The 23527-nt window shown below is 42.5% G+C and overlaps 2 protein-coding genes across 4 annotated transcripts; one reads left to right on the forward strand and one right to left on the reverse strand.

Annotated features, from left to right (window-relative positions):
• The first annotated feature begins 360 nt into the window (after positions 1-360).
• Positions 361-2644, forward strand: LOC4341445 (3-ketoacyl-CoA synthase 11). 3 transcript variants are annotated; one of them, XM_066311645.1, is made up of 2 exons: positions 361-556; positions 783-2644. In XM_066311645.1, the coding sequence occupies exon 2, from the start codon at positions 789-791 to the stop codon at positions 2346-2348; it is 1560 nt and encodes a 519-aa protein (XP_066167742.1). In that variant the 5' UTR covers positions 361-556; positions 783-788; the 3' UTR covers positions 2349-2644. The 3 variants fall into 3 exon arrangements, with proteins under 3 accessions (XP_066167742.1, XP_015644205.1, XP_015644206.1); XM_015788719.3 differs by having other exon boundaries at positions 361-552; XM_015788720.3 differs by having other exon boundaries at positions 361-552; positions 787-2644.
• A 2165-nt stretch (positions 2645-4809) lies between these two features.
• LOC4341446 (uncharacterized) lies at positions 4810-12762 on the reverse strand. The gene is made up of 7 exons (XM_015788339.3): positions 12303-12762; positions 8806-8941; positions 7346-7427; positions 6776-6951; positions 6532-6669; positions 6296-6435; positions 4810-5479 (listed from the first exon to the last, which is right to left on the reverse strand). Exons 1-7 carry the CDS (start codon positions 12418-12420, stop codon positions 5232-5234), a joined length of 1038 nt encoding a protein of 345 aa, XP_015643825.1. The 5' UTR covers positions 12421-12762; the 3' UTR covers positions 4810-5231.
• Positions 12763-23527: the final 10765 nt, after the last annotated feature.

The raw sequence follows: 23527 nt of genomic DNA on the forward strand, positions 1-23527 counted from the left end.
GTAAACTAACATTAGATCTAAAAATAAACGCTTCAGATTTATCCACTGCACTCAAAGTAAAATTTTACTCCCAGATTCAACCATGAGTAATTTTTTTACTCTCGGTGACGTGGACAAATCTTATGTGTCTATTTCTAAATCCAACGGTAGTTTCTAAGTTTTCACTAGATATATATGGTTTGCACTAAATACCTTGCTATAAAACATAAGATAACTGGAAGTTGAGAACGCAAGCATGAGAGGAATTGAGGGGTGAGATTTACTCATCCAAATAAAAAAAAACAAAATGCAAACACTTGGGAGGTTGAAACTGCAAAATAGCACAAGGATTTAGGGCGAATTTTCTCCCCCTCTTCCAGTAGTTTCCACCTTTTCCCTCTCTTCCTCCGCTTATTAAAAGGCGGCGTCCCTCCCCGTGGTGCTCGCCGCCGTATTCAAGCGGAGGAAGAGAGAGAGAGAGAGAGAATCAAGGCAGTAGTCGTCTTCCTCTCCTCTCGCCGCCGCATCCGACCGGAGAAAGATCCCTTCTTTCCCTCCTCCAAGCCCGCCTCGGTATGTATGTACTCGCTTTGCCTCAAAAAAATCCCCCCCTTTTCTCCGCCCCCGCATTGCGGCCGCCTGGACCTTCTCTTCGATTCGCAAATCTGGTTTCTTTTCGCGATTTCGCATCTCATCTCAATTCCTAGACCCTCGGAGATCTCGCCATTTCGCTTCTCGCGGCGCAAATCTGCGATCTTTTTTAAACCTCTTGTTTCTTGTTTTTTTCTTGTTTTTTGCATCAGCCAGAGATGGAGACCTCGGCGGCGGCGGCGCCCAATGGCGGCGCGGCGGCGGCGGAGCAGCAGCAGCGGCGTCGGCTGCCGGACTTCCAGCAGTCGGTGAGGCTCAAGTACGTGAAGCTGGGGTACCACTACCTCATCTCCCACGGCATGTACCTGCTGCTGTCGCCGCTGATGGCGCTGGTGGCCGTGCAGCTCTCCACCGTGTCCCCGGGCGACATCGCCGACCTGTGGGAGCAGCTCCGCTTCAACCTCCTCTCCGTCGTCGCCTGCTCCACCCTCCTCGTCTTCCTCTCCACCCTCTACTTCCTCACCCGCCCCCGCCCCGTCTACCTCCTCGACTTCGCCTGCTACAAGCCCGACCCCCAGCGCAAGTGCACCCGCGAGACCTTCATGCGCTGCTCCAGCCTCACCGGCTCCTTCACCGACGCCAACCTCGACTTCCAGCGCAAGATCCTCGAGCGCTCCGGCCTCGGCGAGGACACCTACCTCCCTCCCGCCGTGCTGCGCGTCCCGCCCAACCCGTGCATGGACGAGGCCCGCAAGGAGGCCCGCACCGTCATGTTCGGCGCCATTGACCAGCTTCTTGAGAAGACGGGTGTGAAGCCCAAGGACATTGGTGTGGTTGTCGTCAATTGCAGCTTGTTCAACCCGACGCCGTCGCTGTCCGCCATGGTTGTGAACCACTACAAGCTGAGGGGGAATGTCATCAGCTACAACCTCGGCGGGATGGGGTGCAGTGCCGGCTTGCTGTCCGTCGATCTCGCCAAGGACTTGCTGCAGGTGCACCCAAACTCGTACGCGCTGGTGGTCAGCATGGAGAACATCACGCTCAATTGGTACTTTGGCAACAACCGGTCGATGCTCGTGTCGAATTGCCTGTTCCGGATGGGCGGCGCCGCCATCCTGCTGTCGAACAGGCGGTCCGACCGCCGGAGGTCCAAGTATGAGCTTGTGCACACCGTGCGCACGCACAAGGGCGCCAACGACAAGTGCTTTGGCTGTGTCACCCAGGAGGAAGACGAGATCGGCAAGATCGGCGTGTCGCTCTCCAAGGACCTGATGGCGGTGGCCGGAGACGCGCTGAAGACGAACATCACCACCCTCGGGCCGCTCGTGCTCCCGTTGTCGGAGCAGCTGCTCTTCATGGCCACATTGGTTGCCAAGAAGGTCCTCAAGATGAAGATCAAGCCATACATTCCCGATTTCAAGCTGGCATTTGAGCATTTCTGCATCCATGCCGGTGGCCGTGCCGTGCTGGATGAGCTGGAGAAGAACTTGGAGTTGACTGACTGGCACATGGAGCCATCTAGGATGACACTGTACCGGTTTGGCAACACATCGAGCAGCTCACTCTGGTATGAGCTGGCGTACACCGAGGCGAAGGGGAGGATCAGGAAGCGGGACAGGATCTGGCAGATTGCATTTGGATCTGGTTTCAAGTGCAACAGCGCAGTCTGGAAGGCGCTGCAAACAGTGAATCCAGCGAAGGAGAAGAACCCCTGGATGGATGAGATTGACAACTTCCCGGTTGAAGTTCCAAAGATATCAAAGGTTGGAAATGCATGACATGAAATGCCTTGTTTGTCTCAAGAGTAGTAAAAAGTATGGTGGGTTGAGTGGCATTGTGCATTGGCATTGGTAGGGCAGGAAGTTCATCTTCAGGGTTCTAAATCCATTTGCAATTGTTCAAGAGTTCTTTGGTTTTCAGTTGTAGCATCTGTGAGGGGAACTTTAAAAAGAAAACTGTAGCTGATTCAATTAGGTAGAAAAAGGGTGTGTTTTCTTCACTTAGGGCTGTCTGATAATGCTGTATTTATTCAGATTGGAGAAAACAATTGGAGTCTTCATGTGACGTTTATTCATCGTTGCCTGATTGTGATTGCCCTTGTAGCACTGTCACATTCTCATTAAATTTATCTCATTAAATTGATTGGTTTAACATGATAGTGTTGTCTTATTCTTCTGTTGGGTTTGCTTGGGTTGTTCGTCCGAGTTCGTGTGCCACTGAATGCGATGTCGCCATATGTCTGAATGCCGTGGTTGTGCAAGCAAACATTCAACATCCTCTCTATAGATCTGGACTTGCTGCCAGAATGATCAAGGCCATGGAGAAATGAATGTCAAAATCTGCATTTAAGCTTGTAGTTAATATGCAAGCTGTCCATTACTGCTATGTAGGAGTAGTAGTAATTGTAGTCTTGTGTCAAGGATATTGAATGGTGGCATGCCATGGCACTTGTGGGATGTTTCAAGAATACTGAAATAGTTGGATGTTACTATCTGGTTTACTGCATCATTCAGAAACACCAAATACCATGACATGTGCATGCTCATCTACAGTGAAAATACACCAAATTCACATATGTATCTAATTATATAGCCAGGCTGCCAATGCAAGTGTGTGCTGGAGCGGTCAGCACAATGCATCTGGGCTGGGTGGCTGGCTGCTGCTGCCTTCTGTAGCTGCAGGAGGACATCTGCTTGGCTGTAATTGCCAAACTACTACGTTCTCCGTCCTAAAAGGAATAAACTTCAAGGGATAATTATTCAGATTTATCCTCAGAAATCGGTTTCTTTGGGTACCGCTTCTGCAGACTGAACCAAATGGACCATTCTGAAAGTATACTTATCATATTAGCAAGTGGCAAAACAGAAGCCTTTACAATAATGAATAATCCTGTACTAGCACCCACGTGAGCCTGATTGAGGCGCCGCTAGCACGCAGGAAACAAATCCAGGCTGCTATGACCAACCTTTCTTCCTCACCACGAGTTCGTTGACAGCAAATCATTTTGCGGATAAAAAAATGAACACATGAGGTTTAGCAAGAAACCAACTTGGCGAAAATTTTAAAAAGTGATATTTTCTTGATCGTATATTCACCATCACAGAAGCCGGATGAAATTTAGACATATGTCCATGGGATTTTACCATCAGATCCTCCTGGTATTGGTAGCACGGTCTAGTACCAATCATGAGTCTGGCTGCCACTAATAATCCAAAGAGCAACTTCACATGGTTGGCACCGGTTGATGCTGATACCGGGGGTCAGTGTGATGCGCAGCAGAAAGGCCGCGTATTTGCAAAGGGGAGGATCACATGGCATGAGCATGTGAAGCGATTCCTCCTGCAGGTGCAGTGACGAGGAAGACGTACGCACGCACAGCGCAACGATGCCATTGTCGAAAACTCCAAATTGTCCCCTTCACAACGCTCATAGAATCGAATTATTCACACGACGAGAAGATCATGTACTGAATATAGTGTTGCACGAACGAAAGATCAGGTAATTTGGTCAATGATACTGCACGATCTTACTGATCATAGCGACACTGCAGCAGCATGATTGAGCTACTACCACTGCATTCATAAATTCATTCCAAAATATAATTAGTTTTGGATTGGACACGTATTAAAAAAAGTTGGTGAAGAAAATTATAATTGGTTAAGAAGAGAATGTAGGTAAAAAAGTTGAGATAAATCTAAAAGCTAGAAACTATTATATTTTGTTATATTTTAAGATAGAGGGAGTAGATGTGTAGCCTCGCTTGAGGTAGGAAACTTGCCGTGATCAGTTTGGATCCTGTTTAGTTCGCGAAATGAAAATTTTGGATGTCACATCGAACGTTTGACCGGATGTCGGAATGAATTTTCAGACACGAATAAAAAAACTAATTTCATAACTCGCCAGGAAACCGCGAGACGAATCTTTTGAGCCTAATTAAACCATCATTAACACATGTAAGTGACTGTAGCACTTATGGCTAATCATGGATTAATTAGGCTCAAAAGATTCGTCTCGTGATTTCTCCCATAACTGTGCAATTAGTTTTTATTTTTTATCTATATTTAATGCTCCATGCATATATACAAAGATTCGATGTGATGTTTTTAGGAAAAAAATTTAGGATAAAAACAGGGCTAGATGTCATGTAGTAGATGTAGGGAAGAAGAGATCGTCTATAGATTGAGATAGTACGGACAAGGTCGACAAATGAAACGACAAAGAATAGACGACAGCATCAGATGCATCAGAAGTCAAAACAGCGGCAATAATAAAAAGAAGCAATTCCTGATAAGAAAAGAGTCCATAGAAGGGTAGGGGAGGCAAAAACCGGTGAACACAATGGCATCTGCTGTATCACGGCCACCAGCGGAATACAAGACTTTCACTTCTGTGAATGCAATCAACGATACTAAACTACCAACTTGCTTTCCTCTTGGTTTATTTTGGCACTGTAGATAGATACTACCCTGACACTGTCTATTTGGTGAGGGCCCCATACAGAAATCCACCGTTTTGGTCACGGAGGACAAGATCTCTCCCCCCTTGCGTCGGGAACCAAGGGCATCAACAAAGCAAGGGAGAAACGGGAAGGAGAGGAGCATCGACAAGCAATCATCTCCCAGTAAGCACCAAGCACTGCCATGTTTGCCAACCTTGTAGTCCTACCCCTCAGCCTGCTGCTGCTGCTGCTCCTCCTCCTTGGGAATGTGGAAGCCTTCGATCTTGCGTGCAACCTCATTTACCCCAACTGTTGGTTTGCCATTTGAATTGACCGCCTCATTGTCATCAGCGTTAGGTGGGCTCAGCTGCCAGATCCGGATGGTGCCATCTTCTGATCCTGATGCATAAGATTCACCGCCAGGTGCAAAGCGGACACAGTGGACAGGACCATGATGCCCCTTGTTACAGGCTGCACATTGTTAAAAAAAAAACAATCAGCTTAATTGGAACAGAGATTACAATGAAATAAAAGCCATTTGTCAGTATGATTAAAGAGAATTGGAATTTCTGATTTGAACAATTCTACAATTTCCCAAAGAAATATCCCACCGAAAAAACTATTAAAAAGGTTACACAATATACTACCTCTATTTCCAAATGTATGACGTGGTTAGTTCAACGTCAAACAAAAGGAAATGGAGGGAGTATAATACAAGTACAAAGAGCCGAGCAACTAAAGTAGGAAATTGTTCCTAAAGGTTAGGACTGAAATAAAACTAGTGCAACTATATGACAAAAAAAGCATGGCAATGCCATGTACTCCTTCCAGTCATAAAATTTGATATTTAGGACAAGCTTTGGGTCAAACTTTTTGAAATTTGAATTATTTATTTCATATCCATTATGCATTAATTAATGGAGGGCAAAAAAGTTAGAAAAATATTTGTTTGATCACACTAGTGACTCATGGTTCCCACGATAAGCTAGTTACTGCAACAGTGGAAACGACTGTCCCCTGCATAACTGTTATCATAAATGTGCAAGGACTGTTAGAAATTCTAAGTACAAGTACGACCCAACTTCTGAACACAGGATTTTAGCTACACATTATCAGTTGCAATCAAGCCTTGAGGTCAGTATCTAAGCAAATAATAGTATGTTACAGTTGTTCAACATGTTTAAATGCTCTTCAAGCCACAACAGTGGAACGTAATGTTCTCATTTTGAAAAGAAAAACTGCATTAAAGTTTGAAGGACAAGTGAATGAAAAATATATAATGCTTACTTATTTCTTCACCAGTGAAGAAATCAAATACATGAACCCACATATCTTCTCCCCCAACAATAAATTTGCTCCCAGATTTTGGTTCCAGGGAAGCTGACTCCACAGTGCAAGGCATATCATAGCTTTTAACAAGCCCAAAGCTGCAAAATAACCAGCAAAAAATGTTTGTTGCAAAGGATTTAATAATTTTGTATGACACAGAACAACGGTATAATGATGATAGAAATAATACGTACTGATTAGCATCCCAAAATTTAACACTCGAGCCATCAGCTGTAGTGATGAACCTGCTGTCTTGACTTACTTCTGCGCTAGTCACAGGCGCCTTGGTTTCAAGAGTTTGGACAATTTTTCCAGTCCTCACATCCCACAATCTGTGCAGTGCCATAACAATTAAATAAGAGGAACAAAATTACAATAAACTAGGAACAAATGGTAGCAGCTCTTCCTATAGAATGAAGATATTTTTTCCAGACACACCTTACTCCTCCCATATCAGAGCACGAGCTTAGTATTGTTTGATCACTATGAAGCCAAGCAACAGTTCGCACGTTACCAGGTGCTTTGTCAAGTTCTCTTGGTGCTGCATCTGGACGATTCATATCATAGACACGCAAAATCTTTTCTACGCCTCCAGTGAGCAACAGGTGGGTATCCTACAGCGCCAATGGCCATTTAATTAGATTTCAAACTGCTCACAAAGGACAGCATTATTTTGAAATTAAATGCTGCAACATACTGCAGATAAGGTAGCAAGAAGCTATAACAGTTACATGGATATACTGATATACACTTAGTTAATTGTAAGTGATTAAATACTTGGTTCATAGCAAGTGATTAAATACTGATATCAGAAGGTTGGTATATACATTTTCATTAAGACAGTCCATGATCTGTGCACAGGCATAAGGCCACCAGACCTTAGTTTAACAGTCCAGAGTGTCTGGAAAAATATTCAAAGAAAAGAAGGACAGCATACACTTTCTATAGGGTAGAAAGAGAAAATCCACAAAGCTAGCACTGATGATTAAAACATTCTGGAAGCATTACCTCAGAAAACGCGCATGCACGGACAATGTGCTTGTGTTCAAATGAATGTAGCTCATCACCTGTTAGTGCATCCCAAACTTTGCTGGAAAAAAATCAACATACATCTATTATAAGAGCAAAATAAACTTGTAATGGACATAACTCGTAAGTACTAACTCAAGGACTAGAATATTAGTTGAGCAGCAACAATCTGTTATTTATTTGTGTTGCAAGGCCTCAAAACCAACATATATTATGCTGTAGATCACAACTTAGAATTCTAAATGTTGCAACTTAGAATTGCAAAACAGCATCCTACTGTAGATCACATTCACGAGATGACTTATGGGTGTACCTTACGTTCAATCATTCATAACTAATTTATGCACAACCACCAACTTCAGGATACACCATAAATTCTCCATAATTCCAAACTCCTCAACATACTAATCTGTAAGCCATGTGCTAAAATTACAAAATTGTTTTACTATGCAAATCTTCATGCCAAAATTGAGCTTCAAGCATCCTCTACTCTTTTAGGCACAAATTAATGGCATATTGTTTTATATTACTCCCTCTATCCAAAAGTCTAAGGCATATTTTTTTTGTCACCAAGACCAAGGAGGAATTAACTCATCCACCCCATGTGACAAAACCAAGGAACTAGATGAATGCATGCAACCAATGAGTATTAAGATGGCTGCTTGGGTTCAGGTCAACAATTTAATTTAGTACATAGAGACTACAAATATGCCCAACTCATTTGGAAAAACCAGAAAATAAAATAATGTCTTAGACTTTTGGAGGGAGTATATGAGATGCAGATTTCCTTTGGTTCCACATAACCTTTATGTTGAGTAATCAATCCATTATGTTTTGGTATTTCATGAATGTAATCAAGAGCAGAGAACACAAAATAAGCAAGTCTAAAGCACTTTGGAGAACTCTCAGTGCTGATATTTATATTCATTTTGAAACATACTTAAGATCCAATTCTCCATGCTGCAAAAAAGAATCAAAATGGTACGCAGAAACACAAGATTTGGAAGAAAGCAGAAATAACAAATTCAGTTTTTATCCTCAGTAATTTCTGCAAGGCGAACAGTGCTATGCTAAAGCTAAACTATGCTTATATGTTTATTACGAGTTTAAGAATATGTGTTATTAATGACTAGATCCATAACAATCATTTTTCTTCTCATCTAGAGAAAATTAAGTAAAAATCAAGCTTTGAACAAATATTACATCATCTGAAGTTTTTGATGGATTCTTTTCCAAAGGCAAAAAAGAAATACACTAGATACCATGAACATTCAGAACTGAACTATAATATATTATAATTACACCTGCAAGTAGCACGTCTGGATGAAAAAAAATTGTAATAAAAATATAAATACACTGAATGCATGCACATTCCATTTTTGTCAAAGATAAATAATTAAAATAGACACCACTGAAATTTCATAGGGTGAATGTCATACGCTGAAAAGTCAGCAGAACCAGATGCAGCACGCAGAGCATTTGTGTCTAGGCAGCAGCTCCAGACAGCCCCTTTATGACCTTGGAAAGTCCCAATCCAATCTCCAGTCTCACCATTACGAAGCATTGGATTCCCATCTAAGATCAAAACATACAATATTACCAAATTAGTGTTTGTATAATAAACATCAATCTAAAAAACAATTAGATTTATACCCAAATTAGTTTTTGTATAATAAACATCAATCTAAAAAACAATTAGATTTCTACAATGCATTGCAAAGTGAAGTCAGTGTAGTTCAGACCAAAAGTAATACTAATCAAAGTTCGCACAAACCCTATGACAGGGTATGGTGCTCTTCTCAAATGTTAGCATTTTGCACTAAGTTCTCAAGTAAAACTAAAGTCATTTAGTTACTACATTAGTCATCATGCCAAAGCTCAACACTAAGACTTGTATCAAAAAGAAGGTATTAGCAGCTGATTGTTATGCCGTATTTAAAGCATTGAATGGTTGGCGCTTGCTATACATATTATCCCATGGAGGAAAACCTAGAGCATATAATGCAATTATGTAATTCCATATACTAATAAACATGAATTAAACCTAACCCTCCAAAAATGAAATGGCAACAAGGCAACAGCTATGACAGAACACACGCTAGTTTCCTGTCTTGTTTCGAATCATGGATACAAATATGCAGCTTTTACAAGGATCTCCTCCTTAATCAAACTATATTAACTACCACTCCAACAAAGCATTAACTACCTTCTACATATGTCCAAGCAACCCGGAAACAGTGTTACCAACATAGGAAATATAAATGAAGTAGGTGTTTGTGGCCAAAAAGGGCAGCTAGCTTCCAACACATAGGGTTGAACAATATAGCTCGTACATTGCTTTATAGTTACAAGCATCATTCGAAAAGTGGTTGTGCCTATGCATCACCATTCTACATAGAATCTAGCTGCCTAGTCAATGCTTAGCATGTCTAGGTTGTCGCCTAGTCCAACTAATCAGCCATATGCACTAGGCATATGCAACTCCCTGCTAATAATAAGCGATATCAATAATGAGCCAAAAATGCTATTATGACAAAAATGATGGGTCCTCATACTACCACTTGTTTTGCTAATACCCAACCATGTTAGATTTGCTCAAAACCCTGGGCACATGATGCCCAAAGTATATAACCGATAAGGTTTACTTATTTGCAGATTCATTAAATGACCTCGCACGTTACAATCAATTTGTCTATATAGCCTCCCTTTTTTGGTCTATTTGGCTTTGTCCTAATGACATTGCATTTAACAAAAAGAAAAATGTTAATCCTATACAGTAATTTCATGTGCTCCAACTGGTTGTGATTCTGGTCTCTACTTCAACGCAAAGAGCACTAATTAGTGTCCATTGCAGTGAGCAAATGTTTGGAGCAAATCATGGAGTTATGGATGGTAGCTTAATTGGCTTTGTAATCAATTGGATGCTTTAACTGTCGTGTTTTTTATAGATCAATAAGGTCGATTGTCGCAAAACTTCATCATGACACAGCTGTGTACACCTTCAGGTGTAGAGACCGAATGTCATTCTTCCATTGTCTGAAAAACAAATAAATAACCTTATCTTAACCCCCAAAAAGAACTACTTCCTGAAAGAATATCAATAAAGTAGGTGATCCTGCCTAATTCTTCAGAATTGGCAGCTCACTTCCAGTCTAAGAATAGAGGCCTGAAATTAAACATTGCACAATAGAAGGCAAGATGTTGTTATACTGTTATCAATGTTTAAAGATGATTGCTTAGATTGTGGCTAGACATCACCCTTCAAAATAGCACATGCTCAAAGTAAACTTGCCCAGGCAGCCATCTACCACAACTTACTCAGTGACTTAGCTCTAGTCACAACCTTCTAGAACACTGGCTACGTACTGAGTGACTGCCGATATTGTTACACATTCTATCACCTCAACATATTGGCACCCGCCATATATGGATTGAAACTTCAGAAAAATGGCTCTGTCCTCTAAATACAACCCACTCATTATAGTATATCCCAGCTATATTGCAACATGCAGCACTAGCTATGTTAAAGAGTGTCATTGAGGTACACCAGACCCACTATCCACAACCATGCAGTGTTCTGATAGCCACGGCAATGAGGCATTAGATGGTGCATTAGGCAGCTGAACTACCTTGGGTGGTATTTTGTTGCTATTTTAGTGTAATGAAGTCTAGTTTTTATTTAATATGCTTGCTAATTTCTTGGATTTGACTATTTGGTCTGACCTAGGCACCTGCTAGGCGCCACTCAACCGATCGACTAGCTCCTTTTTGAACAAATATCCTGCCCATTACACATAAAACGATAAAGTCATGTGATCATGTAGTGCAGCTGTCATCCTACTTCCGACCAAACTAACAAACAACACAGAATCAACACATTGCATGACCACGACAGCGCATTAGAAAACTAGCAAGGCAACCTACATCAATCATGCCCAAACTGCATCAACGATCTGTGGCATATTTGATTCAGTTCAACATACAAATATCAATGAAGTAGGTGGTCCTGCCTAATTCTTCAGAATTGACAGCTCACTTCCAGTCTAAGAATAGATGTCTTAAATAAAACATTGCACCACAGAAGGCAAGATGTTGCTATACTGTTACGATCAATGTTTAAAACATGTACTTACTTCCTCCGTCCCAAAATGTAGCTACCTAGTACAGGATATGACGTTATCTTGTACTACGAATCTGGACTAGGTACTGCACTAGGTAGCTACATTTTGGGACAGAGGAAGTATATTGTGGCCAGACACCACCTATCCAAATAGCACATGCTCAAAGTAAACTTGCCTAGGCAGCCGTCTATCCCAATTTACAACCTTGTAAAACTCTGGTCACATACCGAGTGACTACCAATATTGTTAAACATTCTCGCACCTCAACTTATTGGCACACATCGTATATGAGTTAAAACCAGAAAAAATGGCTGTCCAAATATAGCATACCCCGGCTAGATTGCAACATGCAGCACTAGGTATGTTAAAGAGTAACATTGTGGTACACTCCATTGACAACCACGCTCAAATATCCTACCATTACATATCAAACAATAAACTCATACGATCACGTATTAACAAATAATAATATAGAACCAACACATTTCATCATGACTAAGATAGTGCATTAGAAGACTAGCAACGCAACATACAGCAATCATGCCCAAACTGCATCAGTGATCAGCGGCATAAACTAGATTAATACACGAGACATGAACTCCACAAAAGTAGCCACAATTTCACGGTAAAAAATCACACGATTAACATAGCCTCCGCAGAAAAATATAAAAAATACACACAAACATTAGAACCACGCGCTAAAAAAGCGGCGGCATCAGATCACACCGCCCCCGATCCAGACGAATCGCAGCAGGAAAACCATAAAAAAAACGGCATCAAATCGCGGTCGGGCGGTCGGATCGCCGCTCACTTACCCTTACTGGCGCTGATGAGGAAGTACCCGTCGGGCGTGACGGGGCTGTAGAACAGGTCGACGACCGGGCGCGAGTGGCCGTGGCACACCAGCGGCACCGCCACCTTCTTCTTCTCCATCAATCTCAACCCCCCACCTCTTCCCCCCCCCCGACCGACGAAAACCCTAGCTCCTCGACTCCGGCGGCGGCGGCGGACCGAAATGCGGCGGCGCTCCCCCTAACCCTAGGGTGAAGAGAGAGAGAGAGAGAGAGAGAGAGCCCTCCCCACCGATCGGGAGAAAAAAAAATCCGGCGAAGAAAAAAAAATCGCGATCGACGAGCGGCGGAGAGGGGGTGGGCGAGGCGATCCGGATCCGAGGGGGGGATCGATTCGTGCGGGGAATTTTATTGGGGAGAGGAGCAGAAGAGGTGGGGGGGATGAGGCCGCGGCCTAGGTGGCGGGCGCTAGGCGAGTAGCCTTGGGGGGAGAGGGGAGGGGGGAGGGGAGAGGGAGCCGGGGTTTTTATAGGCTGGAGGCGGCTCGAACGGACCAGGCGACCGGCGGCCGCGTCCGCGGGGGTGGTGTCGGTTGCGTCGCCGTTGGATTGGGGACGGATGGTGTAGATTGGTCGGGAGTGTGGGCCGCTTGGTAAGAGGAGGTCCTGTTGGGCTGGGCCGTATTTTTCTCTGCGAAAATAAGTTCATTTGATGTCCCTTAATTTGACGATCAATCCGATTGTCGTCTTTAAACTGAAAAACCAGACACAATTCGTCCCCGACTTATACAAAACCAGTGCAAACAAGATCCCGCGGCAGTATTTTGATTGATATAGCGCATGTGTGGCTTATTTGACTAGGTCTTCGTCTCACGTGGCATTGACGTGACACTTACATGGCAGTTTGATCCAAAAAAAAGAGCAAACTTAAAAACTAAAAAAAATATGTGGGCTCATACGTCAGTCAAACAAGAAGACAATAGTGAGACCCACGTATTAGTGGGTTCATGTGAGACAGTGACTTAGAGAGAAATGGCGCCAGACCGCCAGTCCTAAACGAAAACGTGGTCATTGGCGTTGGCGGCGACGAGCCAGGGGTGCGTGGGGTGGAATTGGATCTTCACCACCTTGTCTCTGGTAGGCCGAAACGCCCTGAGGCATAGCATCGCGTAGCTGCTATTGCTACTCGTCATCGTGCCACTAGATTGGAAGGGGTCATTCCCGCAAACCGCCCAACAGCCTCCACTGCATCTGTCCCATGAAAGGGCCAGACAACGACGAAGGCCGATGAGATTGATGGGGCCGTCGGGTTCTACGGGGTGAAGACGTCGAGCTCAGCCATGTGGGCCACAAGGCAAGGATGACAACTCAACCATGAAGCACCGACTGGGACCAATGGGGTCGTCCGGGGGTCGCAGGGTGGAGATGGCTAGCTCGACCATCGCGCTCCCCGCCCTGTTGGAGAGAGAGGTGAGGGAAAGAGATGGGTGAGAGAAAGAAGTAGGAAGGATGAAGAAGTTGTATGCCACTATAACATCTCTTCGTTCCAGAAGAAAAAAATTCTAGCGATGAATCTAGACTAGTTTTGGAGATGTGCTTGATTTTTTGTGAGACGAAGGGTGTGGTCTCAATAGGTTCTTTTATTTATTTTTATCTACCAGAAAAAGTTTCCCACAGTTAGCAAGCCAAGACTTAAAGGTGCCAGTCCAATGACCTAGGTTAGGGTTGGTTTGATGTGCACTGAGTTCCCGATCTTCCGAAAGGTTCTGATAAACAACGATTTGGGCGGAGTCGCGACACAAATCGATCCGGCTTCTTGAACGCGCACGCTCTTGAGCCCCGCAATCGCAGCACCACGTCTCCTCTGGTTATCACCCGTATCGAGACACGGATGACCTCGCTGAGAAGGCTAATCCCTATTTGCCAATCGAAGAACACAAACAAGAACGAGATAGAAAACAACCAAAATTGCAGATGAATGATTAAGCTCACGAGTTGGGGTCTTACAAACCGATCTAGCGGCGAAACTGTTCTCGACAGATTAATCTAAGCAAAACCCAAAAACCTAAAGATGGCGGCGGGTACTGATATATAGAGTTTAGGGTCATGCAACCCCCTCTCGACGCAACTCTAATGGTTTCCAACACGATACACGGGCCAAAGGCCCAAATACGGTGATGCAGCACCGGAATAAATTCTGGACGTCAACTTGTTCGGTCAATTCCCATTGACTCGGAAAAAATTTGGATGTGGGACCAAAACCATTGGAAAGGTTATCTTCTTAGCTTTCCATACATATAAAGAACGCCCCAATCCGAGCACGTATGCGACCTGGGCGCCCGTTTTAGTGCAGACTGGTCCTGGACTCTGAATTGCACCCGACGTCGACTTGGTTTGGGCCTCCACCTTGACTTGGACGTCCTCGATGATCCTCCATGGCTCTAAGTCCTTCTCCAAGTGTCTCCTTGTCCCCTCCATTATTCCTAATCACAATATAATCATTAGGTAGCAATCTATTCTCGAATTCATACAAAGAAGAACATAGGAACGAGCTCACCTCTAAATTTAATTGTCGCGCACGAGCTCTTGTTATCGGTCCTTGAATGACCGTTGGAGGATTGTTGTGTGTATCCGAGTTAGTGATGTCCGCATCATGGTTTGTCTAAATGGGATTCTATTTGTCTTGGCATTGATGAATGAGGTGGGATCTGTATTGCCGATGGGACCCAAAAAGAAGTGTTATGGGTTTTGCAAAATAGGAATTGTGATTTGGTGAGAGAGGTGCTACAGTAAAGAAGAAAGAGGGATTGGATTATCAACTGAAACCAGATTGTGAAGAGAAAAGAAGGGTTTTAGCCGATGGTGCGTACCTCAGGAAATTCAGTTGCTGGAGCGCTTGAAGGGTTGGCAGAGGTCGACATTGCCTTGAATTGAAGATCACCGCCGGATTGAGGAGTCGCCTGTGGAGTTGCCGGAGTTGTTGAGAAAATCGCCGATGGATTTAGGGAAAGAATTGGCTAGAGCGGTGAAAACAGAAGTGATGGCGTGAAAGTTTGAAGCGGTGGCTACTATTTAAAAGCGCGCGGATAACGGCCGAAACGGAAGGAAAACCCTATATTCGTGCGGAGATAAATTTGAGCAAATCCGCAACATTATAAATATAGCGGACTTGGGGAGGCATGTGTTAACGACCAAATTTGGTAAATCATAGATTGGATTTGGAGTCAAAGCCGAATCGGATTTGGAGAGAGTTCGTTGTTCTCGGAAACAGAGAACGCATCGGCTGTTGTCTGCATCGGTTGATACCGACTCGGATAAGGAGAAGCCGATGTAGCCGATTTCGGCAAAGGAATCTTACAGTCATTGCTGGATTAGATTTAAATGTTGCAAAAGTACTGCCAGGCATGGATTGCGTCCGAAGAAGGCAACTATATCTATTAATTATGATATTTTAGTAGTTTCCTTATAGATATTTTCGGTAAAAGTCCGCCTTAGGGACTTGTTCGTCTTTTAGAGTTGTAATAGAAGTGGAGTCATGTCCGATGTGGATATATATTGTATTTTGGGTATAAATATATGCCCGAGACCTTGTAAATAAATAGGGTTAATTAGATCCATGTCATTATAACTTTCACGCTTTTGAAAAATATCATTGATATTTAACTATTTAGAACCATGCCATTATTATTTCACATATATCTATTATATGCCACTACTTACCTATTCAACACAATTTATAAACTTTTAGGACCAAATTGCCATGTCTTCTTCATCCCCTTCCCCCTCTTTCCTTTCATCTTCTCTCTCCATCTCCTTATCCCTTCAAACAACAGGAGGTTGCCCAGCTGCTTCTCTTCTTGTGGGAGGCGATGGACTTGTAGAGGAAGGTGAGGAGGTCGATCAGGGCACACATTGGATGGCAGTAGGAAGGACGCGAGCTCGGCAACAGCGTCAGAGAGCTTCTTCCCGATGGACTCGTAGATCTCCGACGTCATCCTTTGCGACCAAAACCGAGTCTGCGCCCAGAGCCGTTGCCGCCGCATTAGCCTCCTCCTGTGACGGCGACACGCAGGTGCAGAGCCTCCCCACGCACCATGGCGGCGGCGAGTCATGCGGGCACGATTGCGACCTGACTGACATCGTGCGCGAGCTGCACGCTGCACGGCCTTCGCCAGCAAGATCTCCATGCTGATCTAATTCGATCTAGTTTGATTTGATTTAGTTGTTTGCTTCCAGGGAGGAATGGACGAAGAAGAGAGAAAGATGAGGATACAGAGGGGATGGGATGAGATGAGGAAGAAGATATGGGCAATTTGGTCATAATATTTTATAAAATGTGTTTGAACGAATAAGTAGTGGCATATAACAGATAAGTGTGAAATTATAATGGTATGGTTCTAAATAGGTAAATATCAATGGCATATTTTTAAACCGTGAAATTTATAATGTTATGAATCCAATTAACCCTAAATAATTAACACCAGTTCAATACACTTTCGGCGCATGCCACCTTTTCTACTTTTCATTGTTTCGACGAGTTCTTGCATTCGAGTTGGGCTGCATCGGTTGCGATATCCGACAAGAGGTAAGACTTGTTATGGTGGCTTGCGTTCTCGGGATTAGTGCTTACATCTTTATGACACTCTAATCTTGTTTATGTGAATCACTGAGTTATCATATATACTATATAATCTAGGTTGATATTACTATCTGATCTTGTCGACTAGCCTCTATCATCGAAATCAGCTGATAGTGTCGACGTTTGGTATCGTGACTACGGTATTTGGATGGTATGGGGATCGTTGGTACCAGAGTATATGCGAGATTGAGGCAAAAGAGATGGAGACATGGATTTTTATACAGGTTCGGGCCCCTTATCTGACAGGTAATAGCCCTACATCCTGTTGGCCGAAGCCGGTGTTGCTCTTTATTCATCTGGATCACACAAGTACAATAATTGGGATAACATATCTAACTGTCGTCGTCTTGGTGGCTAGATAACCAACTTGTAGTCGACGGCAGGGTAGTCTTCCTACTCGAATACGAACTTGGCGAGATCAGAGATAGCGCTAGATCCCTCTTGCCGGCCTCCGTCGGAGCCGGATGGGGTATGGCTAGGCTAATATCTGATGTCGATGTCTGGTGGCGTATTGGCTTGTGGCTTTGTAGATTGTGGTGGGTGTGTCCCCTCTCCTCCTAGGGGGGCTTGTATTTATACCCATAGATGCCCCCTTGTCTAAGTAAGACTAGGGAGATAAATATGGATACGATCCGAGTAGTCCTTGTCATTTCCATATAAAACTCTTCTTGTCCTTCCTTATCCGGAATTCCCTCTATATACGAGGTTTGTTTCCGTATAAGACATGATATGTGGTGGGCCCTGCTGAGCTTAGTCAACTATTATTAGGTATGTGGTATCCATAACCCTGACAGATAGAATTAGATAATGTTGACGATTTAAATTATATAGTATATCCACCATCTCGAAAAGACTTTCATTGGCTTGTTGATTAGATCTTGTGTTTCTCTCTATGCTTAATGCTGCATCAGATAAGTTTGATCTATTAAGTAATACCTAGAACCATAATTTCTAGCTTGCTCCATGATTGTTAATAGAGATAGTATCGGAGTTTCAGCCGATCTTACCTGGTTTATCTATCTTGTCCTTCATTTATTTACTTCCTCCGTTTCATAATGTAAGTCATTCTATCATTTCCCACATTCATAACTATTTGCTAAATCTGCCCTTTATATTAAGATCTCACTAGGATTAAATATATTAAGCTTGATATCAATCTATTTAGGTCATCCTAATAACAGATTTATACTTGTTTAATATAGTTAATCTATAATGATATCTTAGTATAAAGAAGTATCGGAATAATAGCATCAACACGCTAGATTTACCTATCGGCTATGACATGAACTTATATAATCCGAGCTTATATAATCTTTGATTTGAGGTACTTTTAAACATAAGTGATTTATACTGTCTCGATGGCTGTCCGATGTATCCAAATCGCTTGGTTTAAACATATTTTAAAGTATATATTATATATTGTTAATATCTACAACCGATAAAGTGAATTTAGCTCTTTATTTACTATATACTTCATTGCCGATCTGAATGATATCGCATCGGCTTGATCTCAGACGATACGTCTGAAAGGGTCAATTAGGCCTAGAGGGGGGGTGAATAGGCTAATTTAAAACTTTATGCGGAAGCTAAAACTGAGTTAGGGTCGGAAAGTCTGATCCACAGTCAGACTATTCGAAAATATCAGATAGTCTGATGTTGGATCAGACTGTCTGATCCACTAAAAGAACACTACAAGAAGATCTAGTGCACAAACAAGAGTATGGCGCAAACAGCGACTAGATCTATAGTGGCACAAAAAGCAAAGCTAAATAATGGGAGAAGAGATATCACCAACAATGAAGTTCACCGAGTTGTTCCCGGAGTTCAAATCCTTGAGGGGATTCTACTCTTCGTTGAGGAGCTCACTAAGAGCCGGGTCTTTGCTAGCCCTTTCCTCAAGAGGTTGCACTAAGCACTCCTCCTTCCACTAAGGGGTATCTCTTTCCTTGTGGAGGCGAGATCCGGCCTTCACAAACCTCTCCCGGCCAACCACACGTAGATCGGTGGCTCGGGAGTGACACCTAGCCGTCTAGGAGTCCTCAACCTCCAAGAGTAACAAACACCACACAACTCTTGGTCAACCCTAGTGCTCAAGATCGAGTGAAACACACACTAGGCCCTCAAACCCCAAATCCACAACCACCAAGATCCACCACACAAAGAACAAGAGGGGATTTGAGAGAGGGAGAGAGAGCTCAAAGATCCAAAGCACCTTAGCACCAAGCTCAACCCAAAGTGAATATGAATGAATGAGTTGGGTAACCCTAGAAAAGGGTTAGGTGGGGGGTATTTATAGAAGCCCCCAAAATGTGGCCGTTGGGAGAGAATCTTTTCATCCCACCTCGGAAAGTCCGAGGTGACATCGGATAGTCCGATGTTTTTGACCCCCAAGCAGGCCAGAGACAGAGAACGAAATTCTGGAGAATTTCGGACAATCCAATCGATCGGATAGTCCGATTTCATATCGGATATTCCGTTATTTTTGAACCAAGAATTTCATCCTCTCACAGAGACTCAAGTTCCATTGAATTTCGGAGTCTCTGGATCATCGGATACTCCGATCACATCGGATAGTCTGATTTAAAACTCACTCAAAAAGGAATAAAAAGCAATTCAAAACAGAGAGTGAAGTTCTGAGAAATTTCAGATAGTCCGATGTATCGGATAGTCCGATATTTTTTTTAGCCAACACTCAGACCCAAGACAGTGAGCAAAGTTCTATGAAATTTCGGATAGTCTGAGCATCGGATAGTCTGATCAACATCGATAGTCCGACAGACATAAAACAGGAACACTTCAAATAAATGATTTTGAGCACTAGTGTTCTACCAATTATATGCATGTGGCATTCCTCTTAATAGTACGGCATCCTAATACTCAAGAACACAAGATATACATGGATTAGAAGACAATTACCACAAAAGATGCCGCAATACTTATTGTGTTGACATCCACTCCTTTTTCATCCTTGCATACATCTCAACAAAAAGCATTAGTTACTCTCTAATTGTGTTGTCATTAACACCAAAATAAATGAGGGGTCCTAGATATACTTTCAACATCATCGGCAATCTAGCCGATCCACCATCATTTATGGATTAAACTTTGGTTTCTTTGTTTCTTGTTGGTTGCAAGATCAAACCAACTAGCACGCTCTGAACCCGAAAGCAAATTTAGTACCTGCACTAGAGTAAAACAAATATCTAAGCCAGTGTGTGTGTGTGTGTTTTTTTACATCAACAAGCACACCTTGTGGAAGCTTCCCTCTAATGAAACCATCAGGATCTGGAGTTTAGTTCCCCGACATCTTATCCATTGCTCTCTTGATCTCCTCCTTTGTAAAGGGGATGGCTAGGGTGGCTAGATCCATTGGTTCTATCCCTAGAAAAAAAAACACTCCCTCCTTCTTAAAATATAAGGGATTTGAGTTGGATGAAACATATTATAGTACTATAAATCTAGACATGTTCTTAGTCCAGATATTCAATAGTATTAGGATGTGTCACATCTAATCAAAATCCCTTATATTTTAGTATGTAAGATGAGAAAGAAAAAAGGGCGGTGTTGCTGCTTTGCAGCTCTCCCGTTCTATTTTACCCACAGAGGTGCTAGACTCTGATACGTATGGAGAAATGTTGGGTCCGCCCTTGATAATATAGGTACATAATTATTATTACAGAACTGGAAGAAAACTTCTGCAAGTTTTTTGCCCTCAAAATTTCTAGATCTGTGACCATCGGATCACCTCGAGATTTGTGCATGAAGGAAAAAAAAATCCACCCATATCACGTGTAAGATTCCGGTGCTAGCTAACCAAACTATACTTGAATACAGGTTCTATATCGTAGTTATATCGTAGATATAGTATAGTTACAATACAGTAAAAGTGTAGTATTACATTTCAATTATACTAGAGTTACATATGAAAATCTTTTACTCAAAAAACACGGTACCCCCTCTGTTTTTAGGTTATAAGACGTTTTAACTTTGGTCAAAGTCAAACTACTTTAAATTTGACTAAGTTTATAAATAAATATAGTAATATTTATAATACCAAATTAGTTTCATTAAATCAATAATTGAATATATTTTTATAATAAATTTGTCTTGGGTTAAAAATGTTATTATTTTGTCTACAAACTTAGTCAAGCTTGAAACAGTTTGACTTTGACTAAAGTCAAAACGTCTTATAACCTGAAATAGAGGTAGTAGTTTTCTTTCAAAGATACTCTCCTAGTATAAACATCTCCTTCAAACATGCATGCACATAAATATTTCCATGAAAGTTAGTTAGGACCGTGTTTAGTTACTTTTAAACTTCCAAAATTTCTGTCACATCAAATGTTTGGACACATGCATAGAACATCAAATGTGGACGAAAAAAATAATTACACAGTTTGCATGTAAATTGCGAGACGAATATTTTGAGCCTAATTATACCATGATTTGGCTATGTAGTGCTACAGTAAATATTTGATTAGACTTAATAGATTCGTCTCGCAGTTTACAAGTGGGATATGTAATTTGTTTGTTATTAGTCTACTTTAATACTTTAAATGTGATGTGTGTCCGTATGAGTAAAAAAAATTGACCTAACAACTAAACACGGCAGCCTAGGTTTGGTAACCGTCCGTATCACTTCGTTAATACTCCTACATAGAAGGAACAGTCCAAGTAGATAACAATAAAATAGTGTAACTTTGTGTGGTGAGCGTCCTTCCATCGTGATAACATAGTTGACTTCGACAAATTTGTATATGTGCGATCGCAAAAAAAAAAGAAAGAAAGAAGAAGCAGCTTCGCTAGAAGGGCATGTTTATATCCTCTGGCAAGTTTTTTCACTGTGTCACATTGAATGTTTAGACAACATTGAATGTTTAGACAGATGCATGAAGTATTAAATATAGAAAAAAATAATTACCCCAGATTATGTGTAAATTGCGAGACGAATCTTTTAAGTCTAATTCTCTATGATTCGACAATATTGTGCTACAATAAACATTTGCTAATGACGGATTAATTAGGCTTTATAAATTTGTCTCACAGTTTACAGGCGGAATTTGCAATTTATTTTATTATTAGACTATGTTAAATACTTTAAATATGTGTTCGTTATCCAATGTGACACGACGAAAAATTTCACCGCTGATCTAAACACAGCCTGATGCTCTCGCTGGAACGAGTTTCGATAAAAAGGTCATTGTCAACTGTCATCCTCAATCATTTTGTCCTTGTGCTGCTTCTTCTTTGCATCACGTAAATATATAGGGCCTGTTTAGTTGGTAAAATGAAAATTTTTAGGTCATATCGGACGTTTGACCAGATGTCGGAAGGGGTTTTCAGACACGAATAAAAAAACTAATTTCATAACTCGCCTGGAAACCGCGAGACGAATCTCTTGAGCCTAATTAAGACATCATTAGCACATGTGGGTTACTGTAGCACTTATGGCTAATTATGGACTAATTAGGCTCAAAAGGTCATTCTCGCGATTTACATGCAAACTGCGCAATTAGTTTTTGTTTTTTTATCTATATTTAATGCTCTATACATGTGTCTAAAGATTCGATGTGATGTTTTTGCGAAAAGTTTTTGGAACTAGGGCCTGTTTAGATCTGCTAGCAAAATTTTTCACTCTATCACATCGAATGTTTGGACATATGCATGGAGTATTAAATATAGACTAAAAGAATAACTAATTGCACAGATTGCAACTATTTTGCGTGATGAATCTTTTAAGACTAATTGCTCCATGATCTGACAATGTGGTGCTACAGTAAACATTTGCTAATGACGGATTAATTAGGCTTAATAAATTCGTCTCACAGTTTACAAGTAGAATCTTAATTTGTTTTGTTATTAATCTATATTTAATTTTTCAAATATGTGTCCGTATATCTGATGTGACACGCCAAAAATTTTCACCACTGGATCCAAACACAACCTAAACAGGGCCATAGTTGAAGTCAGGAATAGTGTGAAACGTACGGTCACATGTAGAGAAACTTTGATCTTTTTTTCCCGTTTTACGAAAACGACATGTCTGTACTAGAAAATGCATTTTTCCCAATATGAGGGTCTGATTTTCACAGACGAATATGACCCTTGAAGCCAAATGACCGCCTACAAAAATATAAATCGGGGTGAAGTTCGCTGTGATTTTCGCAGGCGGACCACTTAAGCGACGCCTGTGAAAATCATTTTCGCAGGCGGACCACTCAAACCGCGCCTGCGAAAATCGTACCTACCCCAAAAAATTCTAAGTTTTATCTTCTCCTCCACCCTTCCCCACCACTCATTTCACTCACTCAACTCTCTCTCACCCTCAACACTTTCCCCTCCTCTCCCCTCCCCTCCCCTCACCTCAACGTTGGGGCGCCGTCCCCCTCCCCTCCCTCCCTCTACCGACGGCGGCGACGACGGCACGTGCGGGCGGGGACGACGGCGTGTGCGGGGCGGTGACAACGACGGCGGTGCGGGGCGGTGGTGACGACGACGACGACGCAGTGGCTCCCCTCCCCCCTCCCTCCCAGATTTGGCCGGAGGAGGGGGGAGGCCGGCAGGGGCGGCGGCGGCGAAACCCCTCCCCCCTCCCTCCCAGATCTGGCCGG

The sequence above is a fragment of the Oryza sativa genome, chromosome 6 (assembly GCF_034140825.1).
Source record: "Oryza sativa Japonica Group chromosome 6, ASM3414082v1".
Taxonomy (NCBI): domain Eukaryota; kingdom Viridiplantae; phylum Streptophyta; class Magnoliopsida; order Poales; family Poaceae; genus Oryza; species Oryza sativa.